We start from the raw sequence: 22266 nt of genomic DNA on the forward strand, positions 1-22266 counted from the left end.
ACTAAAGAGTAGGTATTGCCACCCTTTGTTGTGAGTTATTCCGTTGATGCTCTGATGTATATTATATGTATGAGTAAGTGACTATATATTTTATATTGTACCACTACAGTCCTCCGTCACGTGACGATTTCGGGGTGTATCTCGGGATCGGGGCGCGTGATAGTAAAGGTAGGATAAGAATTATACCATCGAAGGTAATCACCTATACCAAGATTTGCCAAGAATCCTCGTCGGCACGAAAGCTCTGTTACTAAAACTTGGAGGGGTGAAAAACAAAGGTGAGTGGGCCTAAAAATAAAGTTTTGTAAAAACCTTTTCGAAAACATAATAACCCCACACCATAAAACAAGTATAGTTTCCACATATAACATACTACGTGTGGTATGAAAATACTTACCGTAACCAGCAATATCTCAATAATGCAATATGTCACGACATTTTGTAAATAAACACGTGGTAATCACATGATTTCGCATAAACAAACATATCATATCAAATGCTTATTGACATATGTTAACACATGAGTTCATGCAGAGATATTCTGACATGAACACGACGAGGTGTAACAATGATATACGCTATAGTACTACAATCACGTGAAGACTGGTGCTGTGTGCATCACATACGAGTCCTAATTGCCTATAGCAATCTAGGATAGGATTGTCACCTATAATGGATCCAAAGTGAGTGTATGGTGCGATGTGAACATACACATGAAAGACTGGCCTTGGCCCCAAGCGAGCACTAACACCAGTGCAACACACGATGAGCAGATAATGTAACTATGATCATGCAACAGTAAATCGATAATTCTAGTCAACATATCACTATTCACGTCCGCAAATATAATTAAGGCATCCCACAGTAGTACGCATACATGTGCATCTTGCAGGATTCAGAATAATTTCATAATTCTCAACCTTACGATATTTCTTATAAACGTTAATTTAATTATGGCAATCACGTAGAAAACTTATTATTAAATATATGTGAAAACTAAACAAATATATATACTATATAAAAGAAAAGACTCACTCACAGATACTTGCGAGGTCGCACTCGCTCGAATTAAGAAAGACGGAGTCTACAATAATAATCGCACCTAAGCATAATACTGAGACTCGTTTGTAAAACTCAACTAGAACGATTCAATTTGAAAAAAACGAAGTGCGGATTTGGAATAAGGGCATCGAAATACGCTAAGAATGGTCCCAGACAATTTTCGTAAAAGTCAATAGTTGGTCAAGCTCGAAAAGTCAATTGAGCCGCCCTTATGGTCAACTATGTTAAAACTTTAGAATTTCACTAAATGGATGCCAAAAATGGACTCAAGACGTCGAAATTGGCCTTGGAAGGTTTTTGAGAAAATTTCGAAAAAGTCAACAAAAGTCAGAGAACAGTTAACTAGGAGTTAACGAAATATTTCACGGACTATTCCCTCTAAATTCTAAATGGATTTGGGTTGGATTTTTTTTTTTTTTTCGGGTCGGGCCAATTTGATTGCCGGTTTTTGGAAAATTTGGGCTGATAACAAAATGAGGTCCGATTAGCTTGGTTTCTCAACTATTCTTCACATTCTACCTACCAAAACGAAGCTTAAGAGGAGAGGAAGGGAAATATACCATAACTAGGTCCTGCCATCGCCAGAAAAACCTGCAAAACTTAGGTTCCTTGTTGGAAAACTTGGGAAAAACATCTCCCTCATTGTTTTTGCATTCAATCATTATCATTCTTCTCAAAACTACTCCAAAGGTACACCAAAACACGATCTACTAGGTTATAAAGGGTTTTCAAATGTTACCTTCACTGGAATCTATGAGATCTTCATAGGGAAACCACCGCTCCTAGCTGGAGCTCCTTAGCTCGACGGCAGTAGCTAGGTTCTCGGGATGGTTGCCCATACAAGGTGTTTGCAGAGGTTTACCCTCATGGTGGGTTGACGATGAGGAAGGATGGTGGTCTGGGTCATTCACCGGAGGAAGAACGGCGATGGTGTGGTCGTTGTTGTCGAGGAGAGATATGGGAGAGGTGAGGGAGAGAAAGTAGAGAGTTGAGTGAGATGAAAGTTCAGGATAGAGAGTGAGAAGGAAGAGGACACAAAGATAGAGAGTGAGAATGAAGAGGACACAAGGACAAAAGGGAGAGGAGACCCATGTGGGCGGGCCCCACGGACAAAAATAGCCCAGAAAAAATAATAAAATAATAAGGATGAATATCTAGAATATTGAATTTACTAAAATACGTTTCTGCTTTGCAGTTCCGTAAAATCTTCATCGTGGCTCCAAATTCGATTCTACTTGCACCCACGCGTTTATAGCGATGAGTACTACGAGAATATGAGAAAATAATAGTTCATACGTGTTACAAAATGACGGTCAATAAAAGTGAACGTTCTCGCTCTAAGGGCATTTTCGTAAATTCACTCTTTTAAAATTAATAAAATCGTAAAATTAGGGACGGGTTGTTACAAAAAACACGACACAAATGTCAAATGTCAAAATTTAAATGGTTCTACTACTGGAAACTAAATTTGAATTTAAATTTTGTATTTTTCACTTTCATTTATTAGTTTGTTTTAGAAGAGTTTGATTCTATTTCAAACTCTCACTTGTAAACTCAATATAAAGTGAAGGGTAATGTTAGAGACACTAAATTTGTAGGCAAAATTTGTCACTAATAGGAAATGAGCATGTTTATCAACGCTTAAGTAATAATCCAATAATCAACTTCCGTGTCATTTGGTTTACAAATTTAGTTTTCCTAACATTACCCTAATGTGAAATATACAGAAGGCTAAATTATCTAGCCTAATTACTTTCAAAGTAAATTTTATCTTGGTAAACCGCCCTTGCCAACTCTGTCACTTCTGCAATTAGATTTTTGGGATTCTCAGCTTACACGTTTGTTTCATCTTCTTAATGTATGGCTTTTTCTTAATCATTTGTTTTTGGTATTTTGCAACTTGTTTTGTAGATTCTTACCTATAAGTTAGAGCATCACCAGTGGAATCCCTAAATAAGGGCAACCACCTTATAAAATGTGTATAAAACAAATAATCAGAAAGTGAGTCCTTAAAGTATAGGGACTCACCGGATGCATAGTGCATGTCCTCACATATAAGAACTATGTAGAAACAACCTTGAGTGGAAAATGGGGCCTGCAATCTTGATTGAAGCTTTTAATGCTTTTAATTGATTAAAAAAATGTTAACATACATAAAAAAAATGTGCACCTTGAGTGGATGATTGAAGATTTTAATGCTTTTAATTAGTTAAAAAAAAGGTTAACATAAACAAAAAATATGCACCTAATCAAATTATCACATATAGTCATAAAAACTTCAAATTTAGGGATTCTACTATAAGAACTTTCATATCGGGGGCAATATTCCTTTAGGGGCACAAAAATTCCCTTTAAGTCCTTAAATGAGTATTCAAAAGTGGTGGTGGGAGTTCCTAAATAGGGATTTCCATTGGAGATGCTGTTAGGCTTTTTTAAGAGGGGTTAGGTCTCGTATTCCCCCTCTTTTCTTTGTATTTTTATTGTTGTTTTTTTTTTTCAAGTGTGGTTACGTTTATGCCCCTACTCTTTGCTTGTTAGTTTTTCATTCTTTTATGAGGCGTAAGGTTAGAGCAACTTCAACCCTCCTTTATAGGCTGGCCCAAAGTCTCTTAAAATAGGTTGGCCTCCCAAAAACCCACTCCACCCCACAAAATAGGCTAGCCCAAAGTCTACCCCAACTTCTAGGCCGACCCAAAATGGATTGAATGAATAACCAACCTATATGACATCATGCTAACGTTAGCCGCAGGTTGAGTCCTTTTTTGTGGTTGACAGGTGGGATCACAGGGGTGTGGGCACGCGTTCCAGCCTTAAAAAAAAATTGTCAGAATCTCACTGTGGGCCATGTGTCCACTTTTGGGCTATTGGATTTCAACCTTTTTGAAATCCAATGGTCCAGATTGATTGACTTAATAAAAAATTATAAAAATTGTTTAAAAATACAGAAAAAACTTAAATGCATTTTTTTTATATAAATACCTAACCATCTTCTACACTTTTGGAAAATAACACGTAGCGTGACAAGATTGGTTAAAAATTCTATCCGAAATTTAAAATAAAATTATTTTATTAAAAATTTAATAATATTTTAATAAGAATTGACTAGGCTATGGGTCATCTCATTTTTTAGGGGTGGAGATTCACTTGACCAAATACTGTTTGTTGCAGTCAATTACTATTCATTTGGATGGATTAAATGGACTTTGGGCCAACTCATTTTTTAGGGGTGGAATTGCTCTTATGTCCCCTCACTAGGTATAACTTCTTTTCTTTTTTTTTTTTTCAATAAAACCTCTCTGGTAATGTCAAGGTTCTAAAATGCGCTAGTTGGGTAGCGGGCTGAGTATAGCGTCTAGGTGTCTAGGCGGGCAGGAAGGCTTTTTTTTTTTTTTTAATTTTAATTAAATTCAATATATAACATATAATAACATATAAATAAATGCTTACTTATACTTTAAAAAATACATAATTATATTGAGATACATAAATTGCAAAACAGGACATATATATTACAAAAATGTTACTCTTACCATTTATTTGTACTATCTTTTGACCATCTCTCTAATAGGGATGAGACTCATATGTGATTGTGCACTCTACCTCTATTAGAGAGATGATACAAATAGATAGTAAGAGTATCATCACTTTATAGATTACTAGTCTCTCCGCACGCGCTCACACACATGCGAGAGACATTTTTTCTAATCATGGTCGCTACACGCCCCTAAAGATATACTGTATTAGCTGTTTACTATTCGTGTTCACTAGGTATAGACATTAATACTTTCACTATAGTTTTAACTTAAGTTACAAACAAACTAAAATCCTAGTTGGTCAAATAGTATTTCTCCAAGTTCAATGAAAATTGATTATTGCGAAAAACACATGCTCTTCTTCTTTTAACCAATCCAAGATCGAATAAAATTGGTTCACTCTCTGGAGTGTTTTGTACTAGCCCACATAGAACAATAAGCATGGAGATCATTGTTAGCTACAAAAAAAATAGCAATTTCTACCTTGATCAAGGAAAAAACTTAAACTCGTTCAAATGTTGTTATGAGTATAAAATTAACAAATAAATAAGACAAAATGACCTAACAATTCAATCTATATTCATTTCTTGATCCTCCCAAATTTTATTTCCATGGGATAATGGAGAGGTCAATATTATTATTCTTGAACTAATATTGTTTAAACCTCCGTACCTAGAAGAGAAAAACACATAAACAGAGTGAAGCTAAACATGATGTTCCAAATCAGTCTTGCAAGGAAAAAAATATGGAAACTATAAAATAAACCTAGCAACATATATTCAGTATTTCTTCTTCTTTATTTTTTTTGTTTTTTTTGAAGGCTAATTTGATATTAAAACTGACCTAAATTGAGCCTCCAAATCATCAAGCTTGGCAGCATAATCTTATCAAACCAACTCTACAGCCTTCATGTGTTCTTCTTCTTTATTCATCCATTCCTCCCTCATTTTCTTCATCTCTTTGTTCAAGCCACAACTTGAGCTGTGGCCATTGCCAACATCCATGCTAATATTGACACTCTTAGAAGGGAACTATGACACATGATTTTACTTATGTTTTTCAACCCACTTTTTAAAATATATATCAAACTTAAAGAATAGAGAAGAAGCTAAATGCAAATATTCTACATGTTTACTCTTCCTCAATTTGGAATGTTGCGTTGAGATTCCAAGTATGATATTGGAAGTGAACACAATAAAGCGATAAGATAAAAAGGCAGCAAATTAACCAAGACAGTGAAGAACATGAATAATTAAGATTACAATTGGGAAAAATCGAACCTGTATGACCATGCTAGTGATTGACAAACTCAGATTGTTCCTTCAAACATGCATAGAAGCGTCTTTAGCCTTGAAAGATACATCACAGTAGCATATTATTGCCCAAATTTCTATCCCTAATGAAAAAACTTGTGCCAATAAAATTAATAAACAAAGAAAAAAGGATAAATGAATGAACAATTAATAAGACAAACCCATCAAATGTCAGCCTCTCCTCTCTTTTTGTGCAAAACCCTATGATTTTAATACTTTATAAGCAATCGTGGCTTATAGTTATAAGAAAATTTGCTGGAAAAGGAAGAAGAACAGAAGAAGAAAAAAATGAGAGAGAAGAAAACCAACCTACACTTGAAGTACCAAATGTTTTTGTTTGCCCGTTTAGGTTTCGCGTTACTTTTCCTCAACTCAACCCTACAAGTCAACATCCAGTTTCTAGGGTTTTCAATCTCCGATCACCACCAATCCCTAGATCCATGGCGATGGCTTCAATGTATTTTTGTTGCTAAAATTAATCACCAACGTCACTAACGTTTGGATGAGAGAGCAAACTCTTTGTGGTACTTAGTGCCCGTAACCTCCAATCTTTAAATATAATGAAACTGCTATGACTTATTGCACTATACATACGTCTTTTTTCTGCTTCTTCAGTACCCTAACATTTACCAATGGCCTCCGCTGGGATATCTGCAGTTTGAGATAAATTGATGGAATGGCCTCCACTTATCCTCCTCGGCAAGGATATCTAACAATTTGAGAAAAACTGATTTGCAAACGTGGTGGAATTTGTCTCTTCCACGTTTGATTTCTAAATGGTACAATATTACTATTTTGTCCCTATTTTGTTGGGCGGTTTTTAATTATTTTCTGTATCAAAGTAAGGACATGATTGGAATATTGAAAGTTTCATCTATTTGGGCTTCTCACTTTATATATGTAGATAAAGTATTAGAACATACTGAAAATATGGGAAACAATTCTATAGAGTATAAAGTATTAGACACATTGAAAACATGGGAAACAAACATATAATGAGTGTTTATCCAAGTATTCAATAAGTCTCATATAATTTACTGAAAAAATAAAATGCAAAATAAAAGTTATCTATTTTCTGTGCAAATGAGAGTTGTGACTTAAGCGGGCCCCTAAGTAGGTCCATATGCTCTTTCTTAATTTTTAAAGGCTTAGGTATTAATAGGGGAGGTGGCTAGCTGCCTAGCGCCTATGCGATGCTAAGTGTGAAATTTTAGAACAGTGGGTAACATTCAGGTTTTCATGAAAAATATTGAAAAATGAGTTAGAAATAGAATTAGGCTCTTACTAAAATTGAGGTTCTTATTTGATAACTATTTAGTTTTTAATTTTTTTTTATCTACATTATTTGTGTTTAAAATAGAGGAAAAATACATGAGAGAAATGAAGAAAATAGAATGGAGGAAGAATGTTGGGGATATATAGAATAAACATTCCAGGATGGAGACACAAATCAAAACTAAAAACCAACAACTAAAACTATAGTTATTTTAACTTTCTAGATTTTATTTTCACTTATTCTTCTGTAATTCTTCTCTCTCTCTCTCTCTCTCTCTCTCTCTCTAGATCTCATTGTCTTTTACGTCCCTCATTTCTTCCATATATTTTCTTCATATCTTAAACACAAAAATTTAAAAATTAAAAATTTAAATAATTACCAAAGGGGGTCTAAATCTTGAAGAAGCACACGACGCTCTTCATGTCGACTACGCCTCAACTTCGAAATTTTCTGATTTGAAGCAGAAAAAATTCTGGTTGCAGCTGTAAGTCTCCAGCTAATTCTTTAATCTCACTCAAAGTTTTATTAGTTATATGTAGAAAACCAGGCATCTGTGAGCACATTGTATGGCGGAAAGTGATCACTGAAACTACATCGCCATATTCTCTAGCTAGGACAGAATGTCTCATCTCCTTGCTGCATAATATATATTATTGGGATGTTGGGATTAATTGTTAAAATGCCTCTAAGATTTTACGTGTGATTTGCGCCCTGCCTTTCCAGCTGTCTCAGTGCATTTTCAACACCAACAGTACTAGGAAAACAATACAAAGTGTTTGATTTCGAAGAACTAGTATATTACAGTTTAGTAGAAATGTCTCAAGTTTGATTTATATGAACGTAAAAACTTTTTGTATTTGTGTTGAGCTCAATATCTAATTATGCCTTGGCCAATTATGTGCTCAACACAAACTCCCTCTTCTTAGAGGAGAATATCGTTGTATAACTAGGAAAAAAAATAAATTAAAAGAAAACTTGATGATGCATGGCATCGTAAATTATTTATTCAGATGAGTTTTTTTTTTTTTTTTTTCCGACTGTTTGTCTCCTAAAGTTTTATTTGCCATGCACAACGAATAGTTTGTCCAAAATTTAAACAATAATGCAGAAATATTCAGGAAAGGCAGAAGAACAATATTGAAGCATCAAAAGCTTACCATTAAACCAGAATTATTCCGAAATTCCTGCAATAAGAGGTAAGAACGCATACGCAGGATTACGTGGATAGCATTCTTCCATTTATTTTCTAAATTCTAAGAATTAAAGGATAATACTAAAAAAATAGAATATTTAGGTTTTATGTACTTTTTAATTTAAAATATCGGCTCGAAGTTCTATCAATAAACTAAGGGGGCGTTTGTTGCGCCGGACTATCTCGGACTGGATTAGCTTAAAGGACTAAGCTGGACTGGCTTAGACTAGACTAAACTGGACTAACTTAATGAAGCGTTTGGTGCAGTATTGGACTAAGAAGCTGGATAATAACAAATTCTAATATTATTTTATTTAATATATAAATTATTAATATTTTATTATGATCTTATCTTTTTCTCCATCTTTTCCTACCATTTCCGTCCCACTCTTTTCCTCTTCTCTCATCGTCCCACCCTCTCCCTCTTTTTTTCCTCTCAGACCTCTCAATTCATGTCTCTTTCTCATTCCTGGTCAAACTCCTTATTGATTCCAGTCTCTATTTCTCTGTCCTCCCTCATTCTCTAGCTATGCGTTGTTCGAACGGAACCTCACGGCTCCAATTTTCCCGACGAGTTGTAGGTTTCCCGATGTGTTTTTTGGCCAACCCTCATTAAATTGGATGAAGTTAGCACCGCCAAAAAATTCATCACCATCCCTGGACCGAGATCTTAGCTTTGCATGCTCGAATTTGTCATGGATTTGAAGAAGCCCAAACTGGCCGAGACTTCCAGGCCATTTTGCCGGCTACATTCGACCACATTTTGGCCTCGATTCAAGTAAAATCGTAATCTTGTCACTCCCAGCTTCAATTTGGTATATTTTATATGAAAGTTGGTTGTGAAATGGATCTGAAAGAGAGTCGGGAAGTTAATGATTGATCTAGGTGACCGGCGATGACGAGGAGTCTGTCGGGAGTGGTCATTGAGCATGACAAGGACGAGAAATAGAGGATAGTCTTAGCTAGTCCCATGGTTATTGGGGGGTCTCACTAAGACCTCTTAGTGAAGGGTTTTGTCCATGCTAGTCCCATTTAGTCTCATTAATGTTAGTCCCAGCATGGAACAAACACAGTATTAAGGGTTAGTCCAGTCCAGTCCAGTCCGAGTTAGTGAGGGCAAACAAACACCCCCTAAATAGCTACAAAATTATAAACAGTCCCCAAAGTGCTAAACAAAATGATGGCAATTTAATTTTGGGAACTTTAACGAAAAGTTCCGGATCCTATTCACTTTAACGAAAAATCACATTTTTACACTAAAAAGTCAATCTTGGTACTATTCACTTTATCCTTTATTTTATCCTTATCGTTAAAACTTAAAGTTTTCAAACTCTTTTCATAAATTAGGATTAACTTTTTAGTGTAAACATATTTATAATTTTGTAGATATTTTGTTTAGCACTTTGGTGACTGTTTATAATTTTGTAGCTATTTAGTTTATTGATAGAACTTCGAGCTGATATTTTAAATAAAAAAGTACATAAAACCTAAAGATTCTATTTTTTATAATATTTTAAACTACCTGATTCGATCAGTGTAAGAGACAGGACACACTTCTCTGTCTAATTGACTAACTCATATATTCTCCGAAAAAATCCATTTATAATAGTTGTCACATCCCGGTCCAGACCCCCATCACATCTTGGGTTCGATTTCACTGTAGCACGATATTGTCCCCCTTAGGCCTCGACCACGCCCTCACGGTATTGTTTTTGAGAACTCACACTAGAACTTCCCAGTCGGTCACCCTGAGTCACCCATCCTGGATTGCTCTCATGGGAACTCGCTTAACTTCGGAGTTCTGATGGAACCCAAAGCCAGTGGGCTCCCAAAAGGCCTTGTGCTACGTAGAGATGAGAATATACATATAAAGCTTACAGGATCCACTCCATTGGGCGATGTGGGATGTAATCGGAACTCCGAAGTTAAGCAAGTTTACGTGAGAGGCCTCGTGCTAGGTAGAGATAGGAATATATATATATATATAAGGCTTACAGGATCTACTCCATTGGCAATGTGGGATGTAACAATAGGCTTGTGAAAATGTAAAACCCCTATAGGCATATAGCTTAATGTGGGAATAGGGAAGAGATCCTCTCTGGATCTCTACCACCAAAGTTCACCAATCAATTAATTTGAGCTCTTGAAATTTGATCTAATGGCTACAAATAGGGGGTCCCTTAAAAAGATAATAATTTTAACTGTTTGATCAAATTTCAAAGACCTGAATTAATTGATTGATGAGATTTGGTGGAAAAGATCATGAGAGAGGATGTCTTTCCGTGGGAATATACCTTGTTATTAGACTTTCTAGATAGATGGTGCTTACTGTGCAGAAGTTTTTTTCTACAATGATGGTTAAAAAACATATATTTAGAATATATTTTTCCCTTTGCATCAAAAACCCAAGCTTCCAATTCGTTTGTAAGTTCATCCATATCCTTATAAGAAAGGATATATTCTCTTCTCAGTGATTGCAGTCATGTTAGCTTGACCCACATCTCAAGCATTAATGTGAGGATTTGGATACCATTCCCTCTCTAAAAGTTCTAATAATATTGGGAGTCCCATTCCCTAAAACCACATGATTAAACCCCAAGAAAGCCGCTAAGTTGGAATTGTTTTTAGACAGCTTTGGAATATATTACCAAAGGGAGATCAAACCTAGGGGAAAGGGTTGCCAATTGCCAAGTCCAAACAGGAATATCTTCTAGGCCTGGGTTTGTCTTAGAGTTTCCCTATCTATATCTTTCCTTCTTATGTATATATATACACCACTAGATTGTGGTTATGGCAACCCTACTAAAGAGAACATTTGGCTCTTTCATATCTTCCATTGCATACTACTCGTACTTTAACAACCAAGATCATCACCACCACCATCACCACCACTGCGAAAGCATCATCAATAGGAAAATCAAACACACCATGCCAAGGGGTCGGCCGCTTTCACTAGAGGTTCGGTTTCATCTCCGTTGTTTTGCTTTCATTCTTTCAAGGTTTCTCATGTGTGTAGCTTGAAAGTTCATCATGCATGGCTTCTCTTCCTATGTATATACAGACATGCGCGCACACACACACACACATGTATTTGTACAAGCCCTTAAAGTACTATTTGTTTTATTCATATGAGAAACAAAGAACAAAAATCTTTCTCGTCAATTGTGGAGAGAAATCGATTTGAGAAACCTCGTTCCAAAGTGGTTCAAAGAGTAATGAACATCATGTTTTGAGCAAACTAAGTTCCCAACCATGATGGAGACCTCCAACCATCCAATTTTGTTAATCATGTGTGTACTAATCTCTTTATTGATCACGTTTATTGTAACACAAGAATTATCATGATTCATGAGGTATATAGGTTTAATCTGCATCCCAACATGGCTTTTCTTAATTCCTTTTTAGCTTCTAATTAATAACTGCTTAAAGTATAAAGCTTCTTGAAAACAACAAAAAGAATGAAGGAATAAAAAGAAAGGAAGGAAAAACCAAAACATGCTTTTTGCAAGATGAGAACAGGTTCTGAAACCGTGTTTGCTTTACAGACTGTGGAGCTCAAAGTCAGGATGTGCTGCACTGGCTGTGAAAGAGTTGTGAAAAATGCCATTTTCAAGCTCAGAGGTACACTCTTAAAATAATCATTCATTTTCAGTTTTTGAAATTATTATTGATTTTTCGTCTGGGAATAGGGGAATTACAGCGTACAAATTGTATATGTTGTGTATTCAGGGATTGATTCTGTGGATGTGGATCTACCAATGGAAAAGGTGACTGTAATCGGGTACGTTGATCGCAACAAAGTCCTCAAGGCAGTGAGGAGGGCTGGAAAAAGGGCTGAGTTCTGGCCCTACCCCAACCCTCCATTGTACTTCACATCTTCAAGTGACTATTTTAAGGACACAACCAATGAATTCAAAGAGAGCTACAACTACTATAAGCATGGCTACAATGTTGGGGACAAACATGGAAATATTCCAGTGACTCAAAGGGGAGATGACAAAGTTAGCAACATGTTCAATGATGATAATGTCAATGCTTGTTGCCTTATGTAACTCTGCTACGCAAGTAAACAAAGCTTATGCGACGGAAATATATGTGACTAAGAGAAATGTATATGTAATTCATATGTAGTAGATATGCATGGTTTAGATGGAGAGAGAAAATAAATAAAGAATTTGTCAATCTCCATCGTAGTGTTGTACAATATGCAGGTTTGGTTTCATGCTGAATATTTGTAGGTGGGGAAATCAATGGAACAATTCCAGGACTTGATTGTATGCAGCTTTTGTTCCATGGTCATGTTTTGTTTTGTTTTTATGTCTTTTCTCCCTCCATATTTCATGATTTGGATTAGATTATGACAGCAGATTATTATGGCATTTTCCATCGAACAAATACAATGGTTTATGGGATGGGACAATGAGAAGAACTTTTATGCAACGAGTATATATGTCATTGTTATGCTGAAAGTCAAAATAGTGTGTATATGCTATAATAAAATTAGGTAAGCCGCTAGTATAATTCCCAATCTACAATTTTTCTATTTATTTAGATATAAATAATTTTAATATACAACCACATGAGATACCCATTGTATAAAGGTGCTTCTCAGCATCTCATGCACTACCCCATAAATTGATCTCTCATAAAAAGACATACACTTGCTAGGAATTTTCCACTTTTGTCACCGTCCAACAACCCTACAAGGTCGTTGTTCCTTAGTTGAGAAGGCAAAGTGAAGTCGAGTCGAAATGGTCTGAACTCTTTCGGTCTGCAAAGAATATTAGAGATGTCCACTTTATTCACGGAATACGGAAGACAACAATAAACAACTTTTCCAATGTTTGCTATTCTTGAAATATCTTTGAATTATTGACATAGAGGAACCGAACAGAAGACTTTGTGTACATAAGTGAATACTTTTTATTAATTGAGTTACAAGATTTTTACTATAATAAAATCTTTGAATTCATGTTTTTTTTTTTATGATTAATTCTTTAGAAAATTAGATTAATTCGCATCTATACATACTAGTTTATCAATGATTTATATATACTAGTTATGTTATTAAAAAGTGAACCCGTTTATTGTAAAGAAGTAAAAAAGGACTCAAAATCGTTTGGAGCCGCATGATCTTATATTTGACACATGCCAATATGAGATTTAAAAAATTAAGTGAATAAAGAGAATAAAGATCAGGAGAGAAGAGAAATCGAACCCATTAAAATAATATCAAACGTTGTATGAATTTCTACCAAATAGAATTTTTTTTTTATTGCTCATTAGTTAAACTTATATATTTTTACTGTGCAGTCGTGCATTGATTTTCTTTGTCAAGTGTTCTTTAATTTTTTTTCCAATATAACCGTTCAGGAAAAGAAAAAAAAAATACAAGAAGAAAAAAAATGAGTGGTTGAAAAATTATGATGGCTAAATTAATGAAACCTAAATTTGATTCAAGGCTTCAATGTTATAATAGTCCATGTGTTTTGGTCATTGAGTCAATTTATTATATGTTCTTCAATTAGGCTAATTTGGTCCTTGTGTTTATCTCCATTTAGCCATTTAAGAACATTTCCATCTAATTTTTGTAAATTTATTTTATAAATTATTATAAACTTATCTATAAAATTATAATTGATTTGATTTAAAATATTAAAAATGAAATAAAACTAAAAATTAAAAGAAAAATTATTCTCCTCCCAACCACCACCCCTCCCCCCCCCCCCCCCCCCGCGGCGACTTCCTTCCAAACATTACCCCCTATCTTTCTATGTCACAACCTTTAATCATTTTTCAGATTGGAAGTTTTATCTCTTATGTGTTATTTCTCATTGATTTGCATTTTTCTGTAAAGATAAAGAGTAAGTATATCTCATACGATTTTTTTTTTATGAATTTTTTTTAAAAGAGATTGGATGAAATGTTCTTAATTAGTTAATAGAGAAAAACACGATGATTAAATTAGCCAAATTGAAAACACGAGGACAAAATTAGTCATATACCTATAATACAGGGATCATTTTGACATTTAAGCCTTGATTCAAACCGATGAAACGTAGACACCTCATATTACCCATCACCTTTTAAATTGTTTATTCAACACTTGAGTTTTGTAGAATCGCTAAGACATCCAATATTCCTTTTTTTTTTTTTTTTTTTTTTTTTTTTTTTTTTTTTTTTTTCAAAGATTACGTTTCATTGAACATACATTCGGAATTTGCGTGTGGTACGGTACAGTGGTAGGATTGAACTGCACTTTGACCAAAGAAAAAGTCCTCAACACGAAGAACTCTCGACATAGTTGAGGTCCATGTCCTTGAGGAGCCAAAAGTGTACAAAATACAAAGATAAAAAGAAAAATCGACCGACCTTCCTCCTCCTCCTCCTCCTCCTCTGCTCTGCAAGTCTCTGCCTTCTCTGAAGTAGCTATGTTCTGAATTTACACTCTTTTCCAAGCTTAAAATTTCTTTAGCTTATTAATGTGCAAACAAATGGGTAGCTCAAAAGTGTTCAAATTTTCACTTCCCACGAACAAAAAAAGCACAAAAGATTACTTCTTTTAGCTTAACAATTAGCACCATTGTAGGCCATGGATTCTTGCTTCGATCTGACCATTGGATTTCTGGGCTTTTGTTTGGGAAGAGGTTTTGAGCAGGTTTGACTAAAACTTGATTTCCATATAAATGGAGGGGGGTGATCATGGATGAGGAGCTTCATCTTCTGCAAAACCATCCCGTTTGTCCCCTTTAGCTGAATCCTTTTCGTCGAACCGCTCGAATACACCCTTCCGGACACAGTCGTGGTTAGTATGTGCCTGTGGCGGCAATGTTCTTGTTTAATGTTTATGATTGACTAAGGATAACAATGGCTTTTGGTGACATATTTTGTTTTTTGGGCTCGAATAACTCAGAAATTTTTAGCTATTACTATGAATGTTTCCTACGCGAGTTACTTAAGGTGTGTGGTCCTCTGCATCTCGTATGGAAGAAAACAAATGATCAATAGAGTGTATTAACGAATGAAAGTTTCTTTTTGAGGCCACTGTTGTTGTGAAATCAATACTGTAAGAGCCTCATACATAACATGCTTCTGCACAGGAAATGCTGCTGTTAAGGGATCGAAGCTCTCTATGTTGACAATTCTGAAATTGTTATAGGAAAGTGTGGCGATTTGACAGTAGGAAGAGAAAATCAAGCAGATGCTGAATTATTCCCTTTTTTTCAGGGGTTAATTCAGTTACTTCATCTACACCAATGATTGAAAATTTTCTCAAACTCAGCTACCATATTCTGCACTGGCAATGACTTGGAGCGGTTGTAGTTACAAATTTGCTTTTTGCGAGAGTGGCTTCACAAAATTTGATCCTTAAACAGCTAAATCTCTGGCTTTCCATTCACCTAAACATAATGCTTTTCCAGTTTCTCCCTTGAATCCCGTATTGTCAAGGAATGTGGATTTTAAAGGCAATTGTTCTGTGAACGATTATGTGGATCTTCATCACCTGCTCTCTGGTGAAGGCAAAGGGATTCACCGTGATGAAAGTCCCAATGATATAGGAAATGAAGGCTGGTAAAGCTCCTTCTAGTGAGGGTATAGGTCCATTACTATTGGCAAAATCTGAGCCAGTAGTTATTTTAACCAATATATCTGATGATTTCAGCTCGAAACATCTTGGCGTTAAAAGAGGTGTTTCTCTTGTGTGAATGACTCTGATTTGGATTCACCTTGTAGGAAAGGAACCTTGGCTTCTTGGCAATCCCCATTTGGGTTTTCAAGTTCTTTGAGTTCAGACTGTTGAAAATGAACAAGAAACGCGTAATAGTGTGGGAGACGGTTTTCTCATCTTTCCAAAAGAGTGAATCTTCAGCTGTTGTTTCATACTCCAAAGGGGATGGACCTTTTGATGCAGCAGGATCAAATTCTTCCATATCGATTTATGCCGATCAGTCTTCCAATGACAACCATGAAGTGGAAAGAGCTTATGGTCATAAGCATGACAACCATGAAGTGGATTGATTTGTGCCAATCAGTCTTCCAATACTTAATGTGATGCATGAAATGTCAGAATTGCTTGTTCAAAATTGTCCAAATGATTTAGATTCACTGGATGAACATAAGCATGACACGATCCAGCATATAATCACAAATCTTTCTATTTGCATCCAACAGAGGCCTGGAGGAAAGACTCCAATCTCTGACATAACTCTTACAGGCACTTCACACTACCCTAATAAATCAACAGAGCTCCAAATGGTAGGGTTATGTGCACGTGTCCATACATTTTGCGAATCTGGTGTGAATACGATACTGAACTTTGCCTTCCTGTTTTACATTTTGAATATGATTCGTACTGAACACTGTCAAATTTCTAGGCAGATATTTGTGCAATTTACTCGTGTGCTAAAATATAAATTTTGCTCTCCTTATCATATCAATTTCTACATGTACTTACATTTGAATTCATACTTTTGTTGTGTTGATTACTTGATTTTCATTCTGTGAGAGCATTAACCTTCATATACATACCTTTATTTATCAGGTTAGTTTATTTAATGTTATTGCTTACTGTAATAGTAATCGTTATAGTCTGATCTGTATCCGCCCTGGAGCTGGTTGACGGTAATAACATCATCATATAATTTTATTATAACTAAGGTTTTCTGGTTGCTAATATTTATTGTGCTTGAGACGGCATGCATGTGTGTATGGTATGTTGGTCTCAGAGTCTAAATGATGTATTTCAGTGCTCAAACATGGGATTTCAAGTAACAAGGACAAAGGCTTTGGCTGTTCCACGTGAGCTTGATTACCAGAATTGCTGTACAGAGCGCAAGGTTAATTCTCATGTTTTCACTGAGAGTGTTGGATTCCTTTTCTTCACATAGTGGTGTAGACACTGAGGAAAGCAATGAGATCATTCAGGTATAATTTGTGACCAAATGCTATAAATTATCATATAAGTGCTTAAATGTTGTTTCTACTTGGAAACTGAAAGTTCACAGTTGTAATGATTAGATGCGGAGTATGGGCAACGCGTTGAGAGGCAATCGTCTGACCACTGAAGAGTTAGACCCACAAGCTCTAGTGTATAAAACGTTGTGGCTAGATGCTGAAGCAGAATTACGTTCCATGAAGCACAAACTTGTGTCTAATGCACACAATTGGAAATGGGTGGCTGCGGATTAGACAAATATAAGGTGAACTACTTCCCTTCCGTTCTTCTGTCTTTCCGTTTTTAGTTTGAATTTGTTATTTTCTGCTCTTTTAGGTGGCAGGCAAGATTAGCAAGAGATATACACTAGCTCTAGATGTTTTATTTTGATACTACCAGGAGGGGCTGCTGGTGTTGGAAGCTAGAGACTCTTCACCTCCATGTATGTACAAAACTTAGTCGAGATGCGGTATAGAGTAGTACTACGTACTTGACTTGTTATAGAGTGACTTACATTTCATGTTCACGCCGTTAAAACGTAAGGTTGATGATTCTAAGTATTTGAATGAGGGGAAACAACTTTTGCTGGTACATAATGGTTCAAGCATTACCTGGAAAATCTGTTTCTTCTGGACCATAGGGATGTGTTATCCTACGGACAATTTCGCAAGGAAAGAGGCAACATCCGTGTAATTAGGACATGGCAGGGATTTTTTGAAATCAATCACTTGAACAGGGGAGAGTGACCTCAAAGAGGCACTAAATGTACAGCCGTGCTCATGTGACCAAGTCATGTGATAAGAGAGAGCATAGGTGTTTACACCTAGTGATAAGGCAAAACGTTCTCTAAAAAATGGGTCTTTTGTGATGTTTTTATGTTTGATATCGGATAAATTTTATGTGGGTCATGTAACCTATGAATCTTAATACAGATTGTTTTGTTCTATAAATATTTGATTTTATCAGTCTTTCAATTGGTACCACCCCGTATAAGTAATTCAAAAAATGATGTAAAAACTTACACTTTAGAGCAAATTGTCTGGACTGGGACATTATAGTGAACTTGTTTTATGTAATTCGTTTCTCTTTAGTTAGAAACAAGCATGCTTGCGTTGTCCAGTTTTGTTAAGATAAATTTTTTATAAATGAAAAATTTTAGATTCAAATATCATGAATGACGAGCTCGATGCTAATACATATATTAAATAAAAGACTGGAGGGTGTGGCAGTAGATGTCATTTAAGCATTTGACTATGGAAGTTACTGTTGGGGCATGCGGTACTACATGAAAACATTGTGAAACATTACTGCTGGCTTTTAGCCCAGTGGGAAGTGGGAAGTGGGAAATGGGATGAGCGAGGCCGATGTACTAGGCCATTCGCCCACCAATCCTAAAGTGACAGGTCATGGCATTGGCCCAGTGGGGACTCGGAACTTCCCTCCAAACCCAACCTTCCTATTTTGTATCCATTATTTACCATAGGCCCCTGCAAGTAATTAAATCACCATCACCATCACCATCATCATCATTTTTCTTAACCTAGACATCAACCTTTATAATTAATTTAGGTACAATTTTTTTTTTTTTTTTTTTAAAGAAAAGCTGTAAAGCTCAGTATATTTAGATTATTATTATTATTTTATTCACTTCAAGCTAAGTTTTAGAATACTTCTTGTTAGTTAAGCCCTATATAACCTACTACCATCTTTTAAGATTTTTATTTAGCCTTTTAGTTGCCGGCATCATATCATTCTATACTATACCAATCCATAGTATAGAACCATGCTTAAGTTTACGGCCAAATTTGGATTGTTGTGTTAAAAAAAAAAAAATTAAAAACAAAAAAAATTAAAAAAAAAATTGTTGTTATTGTGCTGTAAGAATAATCAAATGTAAAATAAAGTAGATGAGCGTATGATAAACTAAATATTTAAAAATGTAGTGACTATGAAAAACTGTGCAAAATTGTTTGGTGAATTTAATGTGAAAAATAATATAATTTTTTATAATGACAAAATGAATATGGTAATGGGGTGGTGGTGATGACAACAATGGCGATGGCAATGGTGGTGATGGTAGTGGCATTGGTGGAAGTATGGTGGTGGCAGTGGCAATAGTGGGATGTGGTGGTTGGGGTGCAAATATAACAATAGTGATCGGGTCGATGGTAGAGGCCATGGGGACGGGTTGAAGTTATGGTGGTGATGATGGTGGGAGTGTCGACAACGATGGTGGTGGTATCGGTTGCTGTTGTGGTGGTGATTGTGGTGACAATTGAGGTAGTGGTGGTGGTGGCAACAATTGTGGTGGTAATGATGGTCGTGGTGTAAGGTTAGTGTATGTAGTGGTGGGTGGTGCGGTCACTTTGTTCTCGAATGGATAAATGTGAGTAAATGAATAAATAATGTCATTTTTAAGAACTAACGAGGGTATTACAAGAATTGAAAATATTCATTAAAGGCTCAATTTCACTTTTTATAAAAGGAGCTTTTAAATACAATCTACATGCTGCTTTTAAAAGCTACTGTATGGAGGCTATTATTTGAGGACCTGTATTTTCAAAAATAATTATATATAATTATGTGTTGTAGATACTTATTAATTTCAAAAAGTTTTGTATTACTTCTTATTTAATTGTTAATTCCTTTATTTCATTTTTCTATACTCTAATTTACTATTATTTTGAACCAAATAAGTTCAGTACACCATTACGGTAGTATTTGAACTATATATTTATATTATTCATTTTCTTTCCTTTTACATTATCTTATTAAGATGTTTGTTCTATTCTAGTTGGACCAAAGCCATAGCCAATTAAAGGGCTTTTGCATCATTCCTATCGATAGCTTTTAGGCGGTGTAATTGTGCTTGGTCTGATCTCACCTTCCTCTGTGCCGACTTCCCTCTCCTATAAATAGAATGTTATTGCTTCGGTTTTCTTTGCTGGCAAGATGAAACATTTTCTATCGGAGTCTACTCTTTCTTAGGTTTAAAGAGTTTTCCTTTCTAGGTTTTCGTCTTCCTTATTTGTCTCATATCTCTATATGTTATTAATAAATTATAAATGTTTGTATCTAAACTAAAAAGGGGTTGTTGGGCATCGTTATGCATATGTATTTGAATTCGTTCATACTGTTGATTTAGTTTTATAGAAAAGTCTTTCTATTCATGTTGTTCTTTAGTGATAGCCTCTTATGTTCTGTATTTCGCATGTTACATAACAATACCATGTTGATTCCTATTCTTCGAAAGGCACTGAACTTTAGGAAACTTGGATGCTGCTCTATTGTAAAGAGAAAAGTCGAAGCATGTACTGCATATATATGTATATGTATGGATGTATGTCTGTTGTTAAATGAATAAGCATGTTGGTAAATGGTTTTATGTACAGTTTAATTTATACATATTACTTGAATGGTTTTGAAGGCAAAAGACTTTTGAATAAGCACTATACATGTTTGCTATATACGAAACTATTTTGTACAACATTATAGTCAACCAAATGACTTTTGAATTGACTAGCGTGGAACTGATGAGTTTTAAGTGTGTTAATTAGTATTAAAGTTCATATAAGGCATTTGGTAGTTTTCTTATACTTGTGAATAAGAGTTTATCACAGTTGTGGTTTCTTGTGTTATTATCTCGGAACAATGCTTTGAAATCCATGTGGGGGAAATCTGGCAGACCTTTACGGAGATTGGCCTTATTAAATTTCGTGAAGCATTATATTATTATTATCAATCTTGTTGGTTGATTAATGTGATCTAGGTTGCTAATTGAACAAATACTACTCTTGCGTGTTTACTTGTTATTGGTTATGGAATTATTGGTGAAATGCTATTGGTTGAGAATATACTATGGTATATGTGAATGATAAATGAAAGTATTTGTGAATCATTCATAATTGGTCGTGTGGTTGGAGTTTCAGTGGTGAGAAGGAATTGGAAATGAGGGTAGTTGGAAATGATCTTTTGTGTAGTTGAGCCAAACTCTTAGTAGGTACCAAGTCTCAGGCGAGCCCACAGTGCATAGTTTCTTTGAGGGTAATTCGGGATTGGCGACGAAGAGTTTTGGCAAGATGACTAAGAAAAGGGGAAATTAGGATGATTGAGTTATAGGGGGTTAATTTGTATATTAGAACATTTGAACCACCACTGCAGAGGTAAAATGCATGGTATGGGACATGCAAGTCCGCGTGTTTTATTATATAAATTAACGAGGGTAATTGAAGAGGTTGCATTGCATTCATGCATTATTAGCAATAATGATTTGATATTTGGCTATATGATTTCATGATACTTAATTTAATATTGTCAATTACTGTGACAAGGTGATGTCTCTACTAAGCTGTTGAAGCTCACCCCTCTATTGTTATGCAGGTTTATGAACTAAACAGTAAAAAATGGTAGACAGGATGAGATCAGATTAAGTGTGAGGATAAAATTTGTATTTATTTATTTTTTTAGTCTTGTAAGGAATCATGAATTATTTTTATAAGAGGAGTTTATTTTTCCAACCCGTGTCAATTTCCCTTAAATTATTTTAGTCTTGTAAAGAATTATCGATTTCTTGTTATAAGAGGAATTTCATATTTTTCTACCCAGTTTCAATTTCCTTTTATTCGCGTTCCAGGCACGGGGTCTTATATATTTTTCCACCGACCCCGAGTTCGGGTGTGACATATTACTTTTAAACAAGATTCTAAAACCGCTAGGCGCTAGTCGGGTGGTGGGTAAGAGCCTAACATCTAGGCGGCCTAAGCGGCTAGGTGGGTGTCTATGCGAATTTATATAAATTTATTGTATATCTTGTAAATAAGTGTCTATTTACACTTAAAAAAATAATAATTATACTTGTATGGATTATAAAAGAATGACAAAATGCAAAAATAGAAGTAGAAGAATACACAAAGTACATCCATCCAATAAGTTGAATATTTAGAAAACAGTAAGCA

At 35.2% G+C, this 22266-nt stretch overlaps 1 protein-coding gene and 1 pseudogene across 2 annotated transcripts; both read left to right on the forward strand.

The window, feature by feature from the left end:
- Nucleotides 1-10920: 10920 nt before the first annotated feature.
- LOC137713942 (heavy metal-associated isoprenylated plant protein 30) lies at nt 10921-12653 on the forward strand. The gene is made up of 3 exons (XM_068453304.2): nt 10921-11334; nt 11922-11997; nt 12106-12653. The coding sequence occupies exons 1-3, from the start codon at nt 11167-11169 to the stop codon at nt 12426-12428; spliced, it is 567 nt and encodes a 188-aa protein (XP_068309405.2). The 5' UTR covers nt 10921-11166; the 3' UTR covers nt 12429-12653.
- A 2026-nt stretch (nt 12654-14679) lies between these two features.
- LOC148691160 (uncharacterized) lies at nt 14680-17565 on the forward strand (annotated as a pseudogene). The gene is made up of 5 exons (XR_015955642.1): nt 14680-15181; nt 15477-16194; nt 17124-17175; nt 17265-17301; nt 17395-17565. The product of XR_015955642.1 is annotated as an uncharacterized LOC148691160 (transcript).
- Nucleotides 17566-22266: the final 4701 nt, after the last annotated feature.

Source organism: Pyrus communis, chromosome 14 (assembly GCF_041283825.1).
Source record: "Pyrus communis isolate YQ-2024b chromosome 14, ASM4128382v1, whole genome shotgun sequence".
Taxonomy (NCBI): domain Eukaryota; kingdom Viridiplantae; phylum Streptophyta; class Magnoliopsida; order Rosales; family Rosaceae; genus Pyrus; species Pyrus communis.